This window comes from Laetiporus sulphureus, assembly GCF_001632365.1.
Source record: "Laetiporus sulphureus 93-53 unplaced genomic scaffold LAESUscaffold_11, whole genome shotgun sequence".
Classification (NCBI taxonomy): Eukaryota; Fungi; Basidiomycota; class Agaricomycetes; order Polyporales; family Laetiporaceae; genus Laetiporus; species Laetiporus sulphureus.
Window position 1 is genome coordinate 535,875 of NW_024468520.1, and position 12,218 is coordinate 548,092.

The 12,218-nt window shown below is 52.4% G+C and overlaps 2 protein-coding genes across 2 annotated transcripts in view; both read left to right on the forward strand.

Moving 5' to 3' along the window:
* The window catches only part of LAESUDRAFT_723985 (transcription factor), an 11,551-nt gene extending 4,738 nt beyond the window's left edge, over positions 1–6,813 (forward strand). The window contains exon 18 of the mRNA XM_040908516.1: positions 6,285–6,813. Within this exon, the coding sequence (XP_040766201.1) occupies positions 6,285–6,621 (337 nt within the window). The 3' untranslated portion in view covers positions 6,622–6,813. The remainder of the gene's footprint in view (positions 1–6,284) is intronic.
* Positions 6,814–9,956: 3,143 nt separating this feature from the next.
* Positions 9,957–11,932, forward strand: LAESUDRAFT_735995 (uncharacterized protein; the record flags this gene model as incomplete). The annotated part of the gene is made up of 6 exons (XM_040910647.1): positions 9,957–10,118; positions 10,149–10,298; positions 10,319–10,415; positions 10,437–11,188; positions 11,228–11,522; positions 11,559–11,932. 6 exons carry the CDS (start codon positions 9,957–9,959, stop codon positions 11,930–11,932), a joined length of 1,830 nt encoding a protein of 609 aa, XP_040766202.1.
* Positions 11,933–12,218: the final 286 nt, after the last annotated feature.

A 12,218-nucleotide genomic window follows, 5' to 3' on the forward strand; every position in this document is an offset into this window, starting at 1 on the left:
AGGTGGGTTGGTGGACGGGCGATGGGTCGAGCGAGGGACTCACGCATGCGTGCGTCGGAGTTGCTCACGATGCCCGTGCGGATGTCCACTGCGCGGAGATGCTGCACTTGTCAGGTGGGGTGGCGTTAGCGGCGGACATGAAGATCGAGAAGAGCAGAGTCACAGAAGCAATGCGTGGTGGGGTGGGCTGCGCAAGAAGGGTGACAGGAAGCAAAAGCTGGCTTAATTCATCCACTCGGAGCAGAACAGTAGCAGTGGCTTTGCTAACCATACTGATCAGATGAGGAGAAAAAGGCCCCCAAGGTGGAGGCCTGATCCAAATTTCCTAAAATCGGAGATTATCGTCCAGTATAACCTGACCCAAAATGTCCGGATCAGATCAGCACAGGCCTGAGCACGGATTTCTATCAAACGTCCTGACGCTGGGATGTGGCCCCATGTGCAAGGGCACTATTCCTAGATCAATCCGACCGAGTCTGAATATCCAACGATATTCTCGGTACATCTTTTTCAAAGCCCAGCCATAACGTCCGGATTTAGAATCCTGGGACAAATGCCCAGATGGTGGTCCAGGAATAGCTGTCGCCGAGGAGGAATAACACCCGAATGAGGCCAGTTCTGACCCCGCTTCCTGAGGACCTTTTCCCCCCGAAATCGGCTCAGGCCTCCTCTTCAATTGTCATGGAATCCTGGAGAAAGTCAGCGCGGAAATAGTGTAGGCCGTGTGGCATTCCCAGCCTGGCTTGTTGTAGATGCGTGAACGAGGCTTATATGCGTCCATCCGAGCCCCCACTGCTTCTGCATACTCGGTTGGACGAGGGCGGGAGGTCTACGATCGAGCGCACGCAAAGATGGAAAGATACGTACGTGCAGGAAGCGCATCATCAAAAAGCTTGTAACCCTCGCGGGACGAGAAGCGGAGGAGGAGGCGCCGGACAATCTCTGCGAGCGAGCGGTCGACGGCTGTACGGCGCGAGCGAAATCCCCGAAATAGGATCATCGGCGTTTCAGCCGGGAGAAGGGCAACATCAGGAAGGAGACGTGATATCGTCCGTTTGAGTGCGACGGGCAATGATGGATGGGCAGTAATATACACGTACCCGCAGGATCCGCGCCCGCGCCAACGGCAGTGCGGCGGATGACCTCGCCCCACCAGCCTTCGGAGCCGTGCTGGTGGCTATACGCGGGCTTCTCTGCTTGCACCTGCTTCAGAGCTGCCCGCGCCCGAGTCCCACATGTTAGCTCCAGCGGACCGCAACGCAAGCTCGCGCGTACCGAGCTTGAAGGCGCGTTTGAGCGCGACAGGGTCGAGCGTGCCGAGGTAGGGCTCAAAGCTTTGGGAGTATTGGACGTAGACCGGGAGGCGCGGGGTGAGAAGGGTGTGCAGCGCGTCGAAGAGGACGAAACGGATCGGATTGAGGGCGCTAGACATTGTGTTTACAGCAAAGCGATTGTCATTGCAGGAAAGGCACTAAGAGTGAAGCTCTTTTCCCATCTAGTGAGTAGTTTTGGCTTGGAAATGGCCCGTTTCGCGCCTTTCCTGGGCGTTAATTTACGCCAAAGACCCTATGACAACTGAGCAACTCGGAAAATGACAAGGTGTCGTAGAAGGAGATCCACAAATCTCCACGTCTTTCTCACAATAGGAATCTTTGCAGCTATGATTGCGATGTCGGCCGGATGAAGCTGCGAGAGTAATGTTGCAGACTACGCGATTGGAGACTGTGTAAGTGCGTACTGATGCCAACCTTGAGGAAACCTTGTGGAAAGAAAGGTGAGGCCTAAGCAGGCGAGCCTTCTCCTTGCCACGCGAACGACTGCGTGAGCGCGTGCTGATGTCATCCGAGATTGACTTGAACGCTCGCCACGCTCTCTCTGTGATGCCCCTCGCTGTGCTCGGATCTCGCCCGCAGTCCACTCTGTGAGTTTCTCTTCGTGCTCATACAACACAGTCCCTGTTCGCCTATTGCGCAGTGCGACGACCGTCTACCCTGCTTGCCTCCATCATCACCCTGTCGCTATCGACCACCAGCGCCCTTTCATTCGCTCGTTCACGCTCACAATGTCTCGCATCTCGCTCCTCGCCCTCCGTCCTCTCCTGCCTCGCTGTACTCTCTCAGCCCATCCTGACTGGCAACCCATTCGTGCGCTCACCTCTGTGCTCTCGCTAATACCGTCGCGCTATCAGATCGCCCACGCCAGATCACTCGAGGCGTCCACAACCTCGCTCCGTTCTTCGCCGGTGCTGATGGCATGAAACTCCCATCAAGTCAGACTCAATCGCGTCAGTGAGCGGGATGAGAGCACATCTACGCGAGCTATGCCAGACGGTGAGTGTTTTGTCCATGCTCCCTCCAGATTCGTGGTCACGCCGCACCGCTTCGCCTCATAGACGGCCAGCACCACGCGTCGCATGGTCGCTCGTGTCGCCGTCTCGTGCAATGCACGCACAGTGCAAACGACCGCCCTTTTGCGTGCTCGTCGCTACGGTTACCATTGCCGCAGGTGGTGCAGACCAAGATAAACACGCACACCGGCCATGGTTCGTCCTGAACGTGATCGACTGTGTATACTACGAGAACAGCTACTGCTATTGCTAATATGAACATCCATCATCCTCGTCCATCCTGGCCTCCAATCGCCTACCACCAACGCGATGTGAGCCTAGGAAGACAACTGACGGCGCGTACTATGAGCTTGTGCACCGGGAGCGATCTCCACGAGCAGCCGAGGACATCACTGGGCGAATCGCGTGCGCAACGGTGAGGTCGAAGAGCATCTGCGTGGGAGAGCGTCGCGCTGTGAGCATAATATTCAAGTCATGCGAGACGATCGCTTACTGACTGCTATGGCTGGCGAATAGAGAAGGCCGACGTATGGTTCTCGTGAGTAAGCAGCCTGCTGCGAGCGACGCGTTTGGCATGCGGTGCGGTCCAGTATGCTCACAGAAGAGACCGTGAGCGAAGTGCCCGGCCAGATGATGGGTCGGGACCTGCTCCGCATGTGATGGCAGATTAGCCTGCCTGCGCGCTGCGTAAAGCATGAAGAATCGACATATCCTCAGTTCCAGTTCACATAACGCAGGCCGGCATCTGGAGACGAAGCGAAGAGTGTGGTTATCGCATACGCAGAATGACAGCGCAGGGTACCAGACACACGGAGGCGAGGCGAGGCGTGCAGCCTCGTGATCCCCCATGTGAATTGCGGGTCGCGTAATTTCTTGAAGAGCCTGGTGGAAATGAAGCCGCGTAAGGGTGATGATTCGAGAATGCAGACGGCGAAGATCGGAATGCCTGAGAAGTGTCTTTGCGGTCTTTATATGAGCGGTGGGCACCTTCTTGTTGAAGTCCTCAAGCAGGCCTGACCTACCTATGCAGCTGCGTACGAGGCACAGACCTGACTGAAAGGCGAAAGACTGCTCAAGGAGCAAAAAAACCTTTGTTGGGCGCAGGCTCTGCGGTGAGCCTTCCCGCATCCGACACTCGGCCTTAATGTGTCAAAGATGTCGCAATGTGATGAGAACTGATGCATCGAGACGCCGCATGGCGTGCTTCTGCAGAGACACCAGTTCACCGTATCCCCAGGCGTCCTCAGGCCATTATCTACTGTAAGTCTGTAAAATGCAGCAAAATGTCAACTCATTCTCTGATGGACAAGGCGACTCGCAGTGCGCACCGCCTCAATATGCACATCACGGAGAGCCCCATTATCTCTCGCTTTCATGAAATTACGCTGCGGCCCTTCGTGAGCATCCAGGCCATTGCATAAGCGTGCCGTGCACAGGCTTCTTCGCTAGAACCCTCGACAAATGTATTCGCCTTCTGGGTAAGCCTGCATGATCTGCGCATGAGGTTCCATCATGACTCATCGAATCACGGACATTGACAGTGCTTCGTGCTTAGCGTGAGTGCTAACGGTTCTCTCAAACGTGCAGTCAAAGCCCACACTGGCATGTTGAGGGGGAGGGGGAGAACAAGCAAACAGTCACGCCGCTCATGTGGATAGCATACCCGGCATGGAGGAATAACGGCCAGTGAGATTTGGACAGTGCTGACGGTGCAGACATGAGGAGCTGGGGCTGGAACGAGGCGAGAAGCAGATAGTAGCATTTTATCGCCGTTGCGAATGCGTGAAGCCGCACAAGGTGGTTCCGGGGGGCACAGATATATACATATTTTCTGCAGAGCATAAGACATCAGTATTCCAAAGTCGTCCCCACCAAAGCCCCAGCAACTCAAAGGTGGCATCGCAGACTGCACGCACATCGCGCTTACCTTTCATCCGTAAATGTGACCGTACCTTTGCAGCGCGACGTGCACTCTGCACGACGACAAGGTCTTTGGAGGCCAATTAAACAGCACACACACGTCGGCGATCAAGAAATCCATGAGATATTGCGCCTGGCCACATCGATGCAATCGTGATCTTCTGATGATCTCACTGTGGTCTTTTGGGGTCCTGGTCATGCCGTGCAACGTGAAGAGTGCGGCACAGGCTGCGGCAGCATCCTTCCTTGATATAACCGTCAGGTTCGCTGCGTGTGGGACTTCCCCAGGCTCAGTGTTCCTCTGCCTGCCGTGACCGTTTCTCATAACTGCCTGCCTGGCCGCTTACCATCCTTCTTCAGTATGAAGCTATTTTATCTGCCTTATCTGCCTTTCTCTCGACATGGCTTGCTTGACATTACCCGACAGACGTCCGAAGCTCAGCATCAACAATGATCACTCACCGGTTATGTGCATGTGTTCATTTTTCTGACCGCCAGCTTGCGAAAGCACAAGATATCTTTTAAAACCTTTGAGTCATTAGCATGCTAATCACTCATGAGGGTAGAGGCCTAACATAAGGTCCGAGCGCAACACGGTGCTAAGTCAACATTATGGAAGACCACGTCCACCGACATTTTGCAGAGTCAAATAATGTCACGTGCTCGATACCCTGTGGTATGATGTCAGACATTTTTCTCTCATGTGTTTGACAGTCTCTGCCATGCCGGTGAAGCCTAGACTAAATGAGGGGCTGCCATTCTGAATTACGGTTAAGGTGAGCAGGTCGATACTGGGTTATTACAGTCACCCATGACTAAATCTTGCCATTAGGGTCATCCTATGAAGAATGTCTTCTCACACAGCAAGCGTAGTGTTATGCATGAGTGATCTTCTGACAGCAACTCATTGAATGCCAACTGACATGCCACACAAAGCCATAGCACGGACACGAGTGGCGTTTTCCTTTGGTGCCGGCAACAGTCAGATTGGACACTATCCAGGCTCCGAAGTACGGTCATCAGATGTCATCAAGCCAGATTGCCACATTTTGCTAAGCTCACACCAGAACCACCGGATGAACCAGGAACAAGCGAACGAGTGTCCAAAAAAAACAGATTGTTTGATGTATACGGTAAGCTATGAGTTCAGTTTCGCTTATTCGAATATAGTCTGATTCACAATTTATAACAGCTACGTGAATGCGAGGAGTATGGCTCGGGCAGCCGTCAATGTGCCAGACTTCGTTTTAGGGTGCAAGGTAAGTAACATGCGAGATCAATCGATTTGTCGCAAATTAACGATTCTGCCCTGATATTACAGGTCCAATTTCGATCATAATACGGCATGAATCCAGATAAACAGAGTGTCCAACTCACAGGTATGTAATGGATTTGACGTTCTCGATTAGACGTGTTTTCGACTATAGACTGTGGTCTTGCTTATCTGATAGGCAACGCTAACACTCATAACTGGCAGCATGTACAACGTGATAGCAGAGACTGCGCACAAAGTATCGGACAGCCTGCCAGATGTTCATATTTTGATACCAAAAGTATGAAATCGAAGATGGGCCTCTGACTTCATGTTGTACTGGTTAATGCAGCCTTGGGGGTGACGCGACGCAGTGGGTGGACCACTAGGTGGAGAAGAGGGATATAGGCATGGTCGGCGAGGCAGGAATGTCAGCAGCAGGTAGAAGTGGTCAGAATATAACTGGTTAAACCAACACGGATGATGATCATATCTGGCCGTGATTGCTCCGTAACAAGCTGAGGTACGTTAAGATGAGTGTCCCTCTGAACCGGTGTCTTTGCCTTGGACACCCTGATGCCCTGTGAACTGTCCTTTCTCAAATATTCCTAACGGTCATTTTGTCACATGAAAGTAACCACATCCGCCCGCTCGACTCCCAGTTCCGATCGCTCCCCGGGCAAGCACACGATGCGCACCTGAGGTGTGTAGATATCCACCATACTAACACCGTACACCTTGGATCTGATGTACGTACCTTCGCAGCTTCATCAAGCTCGTCGACCCGAAGAACGAGCATTATACCGAGGCAGTGGAGCGTTTCCGCGTACTGTGCGAGGGCCGGAAACTGGTCGCGAACGTCGATTATCGGGAGGGGCCCTTGTTGCACCTGCGTCTGTTCGATCCGGCTCAGTCTCAGTCACCAGAGACATCGATCAACGCGGACCTGCTCCGCGAGGGCCTCGCAACAGTCGACAAGAAGGGATGCAAGTACCTTGCAGCGTATCCCGCCGTGGTCAAGTCCATGCAGGAGGCCGTTGCAGCAGCGAAGCATGACCATGTGGGTATGTTTTACTATGGAGATGTTGAGGAGGATGATTAGGTGGGCCGGAGGTCCTCAAAGTGTGCCTGGGCAGGTGTTAGGCAGCTGGGAGAGGGGGCAATGCACAAGGCTGGATATTGTTACAGACTCTGGGTTCCATGTATTCTGAATGAACAATGGGCCCATAATATTGATCATCACTCACAATATACAGCACTGCAGCACATTGCCAGGTACAATCTACTTTGAGGATTACTGAAGTCGATCTTCGACCGACTAGTTTGACGCTCCATGTGACGCTGTCACGGTGAACATCGCAGAGGGACCCCCGATACCGGCACCATCACAAGCGCGCAGACTTTTTGCAGTCGCGCATTCCTGTAGCTGTATCTACACACCTCTTGACTAAATATTTTGAGATCTGAAAGTTTCACGAGAACAACTAGAACACCGAGAGAATAATGTGAACACGCGCTTTGTCACATGTCGAGCTTTCAAGGCTCAACATCTGTCTCTCCCCGTCATCGAGAGAACGAGATGCACGCACGCTTTACCAACAGTCAACATTCTCACTGGGGTAGTACTATGATCCGGAAACACTGAGTCAGAACATCTCGGAACATGATTTAATAGTAGCTTTGATACAAGCTTTTTAGCTTATCATGACTCTTGGTACCATGATCTTTGAAAAATGCTGGCGACATTATGGAACATGATCCAATCATATACACACAGACAATCTTGACTACGTGATTCAACAGTTAGGCATCCGTCTGTTTCCATGGCATCAAGAGAACCTTGTCTCACATATGCTTGATCATCGATCCAAGACTCAGGTTCTTCGGAACCTCGAACTTGATTCCGCAGCTAACACGAGATCAACTGACTGCTTTCTCTCTCTCGTTTATGTTCGCTCCTGGAGCTCACATCGTCAGCTTGTAAATCAAGCAGTGGCCCACTCACCGTCAATGCATTGTACGACTCCCGCAACTATCACACCGGATGCATCGCATCAGGAAGACCCCCCCCCCCGGGGCCACAGAGCACGAGCACGGGAACATTGTTGATGTATAATGACAATGGAAATCCGGTGCCACAACGGAATGCTCTGTTGTTGTTCCATCATTTCTATAGTGCAATATATACTGGATGGGTACAAACTAAGGCTCTGTAGCATGTAAGCACTCGACAGTCATCGCCGAAATCGCGTTGCTGCATATCTTTGTGTTCTTAAGATGACCGCGTCCGCTTTCCATGAAACCGACATTTTCGGCAAACAGACAATTCATGCTCGACTTACCTATGCCAGGCCTGTCCGATCATTCGGTCGCTCTTTAGCTGTACAGTGAGGGGCGCCATCACTGTCGAACTTGCAGGCCTTCCACCATGGATGAAAGGATGGCTCCGTCCCTGCTAACTCGCTGCTCCAATGGCATCCGCAGGCAGTGTCGAATCCAAGCAGGAGGACCCCATTGCGGGCTCTGATCACCGCGCATCGCATCGCATTAACTACCTGCTGTCCAAGTTTTCGAGCACGGTGCTTCAGGTGGGCTGAATCAGCACAAGTTATGGAAGAGCACGGTGCTTCAGGGCCGAATCGGTGTAAGGCCTGGAAGAGCACCGAGATCATGTTGCCGAAGCGCGGAGTCGCATATGAGGCATTCAGAAGCGATGGCTGGGGAATTGCCCCGGAGCTCAACATGAAGTGTGACGCTATCATGGCGGAGGACGCGATGAATAGGGATACGATCTCGAAGGAGCATAGCATGCGCACGCCATACGCTCATGCCATCGCCGTGGATCTCAGCGATGGGCTTAGGCAACTCGGAGGTCGGGTACGTTCAGTTTCATGCTTTCATGACGGCGCGTTGAATGAGCAGATGCTCGTCGGACCTGCAATGGATGAGATGTCTATGGGAGATCAATCGATCATCGAGCAAGAGGGGCATTGCATAACTTGCTAGAGGTGAACGGAGGTATGGTGTTGTGGCAAATGCGCCGCTACTCTATTCTGTTAATGCTGGCAAGGCCCGACGAGGGCAGTCACATGATCAAGGCACTTTTCCGCGTGTGGTTTTGTTTAGACGCTCTGCATGTCAGTGTGTACCCCCTTCCCCCTTCGTTCTCCTCCATAGATCGTAACTGTCGCATATATTCTGGGTGATGCGGTGGGCAGTGATGACCGCGGCGACTCTGGCTCGGGACGCCGGGTCACCATAAGCAGGTTCCGTATTCCCTGACGACTTCACTTCGCGCCTCCCCTTTCCACATGTGATCGAAGCGAGGAAGACACAGCTACGCTCTTCACCGACTGAACTAGCCTGTGGGGTGCCAGAGGGGATCGATTCCGTATACGGCGTCCACGGCCAAGTACCTCCCTCCCGGACGTATATTTGCCATATTGAGCATCTGGGACAATGCGTCTGAGCGGACATTGCGCAACCTATTTTGGTCCTTGTTGAATCGATACTCGCAGACGTTGAATATCGTAGGATCCAAAACGGTGAATGATTCGGAATATCTGGATAAACAATGTCCAGTGAGCTCATGGACAAATGAACAATCCCAAAATGCATGCTCACTTCGCCTCCTTCCGCTTTTTATATTTCTCCTTACTGTATTCTGTCTTATTATAGACTAATTTCTCGCATCCGTATCATCTGTAACAATCCCTTTAACGATGAAGCATGGACAGATGTCACGTTTTGAGACATACAGACCAGCCCTTTTGAGGTCCTCGATCTCTTCGCAGGCTAGAGGTTGGACAAACTGGCCGTCATTTATAGACTTATTTGTCGCATCCGTATCCTCTGTAACAACCCCTTCAACGATGAGCCATAGACAGATAGAGGATTCCTATCTACTTCCTGCAAAGTGCGAGGAGGTACGGCTTTGACTCTCTTGTCGACAATCTCGTATGTCAATCCAAACGGTTACCCGATCAATTCGTTAGCATAGAAAGACCCAAACTTCCCAAGTTCGCGGTGCTGTGGTAAAGTCAGTGGATGGTTTCGTCCATGATCTGAAGTATGGGCGCATGAGTCTTTCTCTAGTTTTCACATCCCCGCTCGGCAATCTGAGCGCGCAACAATGTGCAGCCGGCTTGAATGGTATCTTCCCTTGTGGTGTCAACAGCAGTTGTGCGAGAAGACCCTTCGCCAAGGCGCATTCGGATGCACAACGGACTCGGACAAGATCGAAATTGATATGAATTTGATATGAATTTGCAGGCTCGATCGACGCTCGCGAACTGACGTGGGGCTCGCGCAGCTCGTCTCGACGGGCTCGACCTTGTGAACGGGTGACGCTCAGCGCTCGGCGCTCAGCATCCTCGGAGCTGCTTGGAATCGTGTCTATCAACGCCGCAGCTGTCTACATCATTATCCTCTGCGACGATGTCGGGGTCCCTCGAAGAACAGTTGGACGCCATTTTGAAGAGGCCACAAACTGACGCACCAACGACACTCCTCCCAGACGAGCTATCTTGTCTGGTCAGCTCTTTCTTGCCGTCTAGCGCACTGTCTCTGCAGTCGAAAGCCTATATTACACTTTCTGCTGTCTGTTAAAAGTTTCGACATCCATCGAAGGCGTTCTCTACGAAGCAGCAAGATGCTGCAACACATGCCATGCAAAGGATATTCGGCCCTCCAATAGTATCGCAACTCCCAGACACCGCGGAGACAGAAATCCTTGCAAGCCTATCATTCCTTGCTGCTCTCTTCGAGGTTGATTGGCAAGTAGCAGCAGACATATTCAGGAAGATGGGGTGCTTGATTCTGTCGTGGATGCATTGGACCTACTCTCGAAATCGCCCCAGATCTCTCGTGGTGTCGCTCAATTGCTCGTGCAAGCCAGTGGACACAAGTCGTGCTGAGCCGTCATCTCATCACAGCATCTGCAATGGCTGTCTGCGAAATCGCGTCAGACCGCCGACAGCATCCTCCGTGCAGCTGCGGCCGTTGCCCTTGTCAAACTTTCGTGGGGAGCTAGTGCCGATGCCACAGAGATTGCAGGTGACCGGGGAGAGACACCCGCAGTGGTCGAGGAGGAGCTTGTGAAGTTGATGAAGGGACTTGTGGTTGACGGCACAGAAACCTCCTCTCTTGCAGATGCCATAGAAGGTCTCGCATACATGAGCCCCGACCCCGCCGTCAAGGAGCAGGTAGCAGACGATCCTTCCTTCTTGAAACAGCTTTTCTCGCTAGTGCCTCGTCGGAAAGGCCTCGTCATGCACGGCTCTCCCACCGAGGATACCGCGAGATCCCCTCTGTACGGCATGGTTATAATTATCTTAAACCTCTGCCCTCTGCTGCTACCGACCACGTCTCATGGAAGAGGAGACCAGATGACAAGATTGCGACGTATGGCGAACGTCCCAGGCTCTTCCTCCAAAGCCTCCGAGGCAGTCAATCCTCTGGACGATGGTGACCATGTACGGATGCGAGGACGCAAGCTCGTAGAAGCGGGCGTTCTTGATGCTCTCACTGCAGCTGTACGTGCCACAGAGAGCCGTGCTGTCAGGCTTGCAGTGGCAAAGAGCCTCCTTAGTCTGGTTGAGGACCACGAGAATCGCGGCAAGGTATTGCAGGCAGGCGGGGCGAAAGAATTGGTGCTTATAATCCAAGAAGTCTTGTCAGTCCCATCCTCGAAGTCGACAACGTGGCAGATGTCGCAGCTGGACGTGTCAAACATTGAGCCAATGCAAGCTCTCGCAAAGCTGGCAATCACTTCTTCTCCTGTCCAAGTTTTCGGTCGAAACGAGGGAGCTCTTTACGATGCCATTCGTCCGTTCTTTATCATGCTCATGCATCCCAGTTCCAACATGCTCCAACATTTCGAGGCCTTCATGGCCTTGACAAACTTGGCTTCACAAAGCGGGAAAGTTGCCACCCGGATTGCCCGCATGGAGGGCGTGTTGAACAAAGTGGAGCTGCTCATGTTGAAGGAACATACTCTGATTCGTTGAACCGCTACGGAACTTATATGCAATTTGGTAGGCGGCTGTGAGGAAGTTTACAATAAGTATGGTGGCGAGAAGTTTTCGGCTTCAAAGTCGAAGTTGCAGGTGCTCGTTGCACTGTGCGACGTTGATGACCTGCAGACACGGCTCGCGGCGTCCTGCACCATCACTATTCTAACCTCCTCTCCCGATGCATGCCAGACCCTTATCGAATTGCAGCACGAACGACACCGGGTGCTCCCCATCTTAGGCCAGCTCATTGATCCCTCCGTTGTCACCGTGGCGGACCACCGTAACGAAGATGTTATTGAGACACCCCCTTTAGAACCCGATCCTGGACTTGTGCACCGAGTCGTCATCTGCATATGGAATCTTTTTGATGCCGTGCAGGGCGCCGCTGCGCGGAAATAAATAGCTATGACAAAGTGGGAGTAGTCCAAACACTGGTCTCGTCAAGAAATCCCCTCCAAATATCAACTCGCCTGAACTGCGTCCTACAGCAGGAGCTATCAAGTGTTTATTGGAGAACGGAATAGAGATTACCATATGACCAGGTAAGCAAGGAGGCCCTCTCACGAGTGTAGTGTGCTTACACCGGATCGTGTATTTCAAAATAGTTCATGCTCAATGGACGTCGCATATTGCATAGTCTCTGGCTTTGTGTCCTGCTCGCTGTTCATCTATCCTGCAATGCATG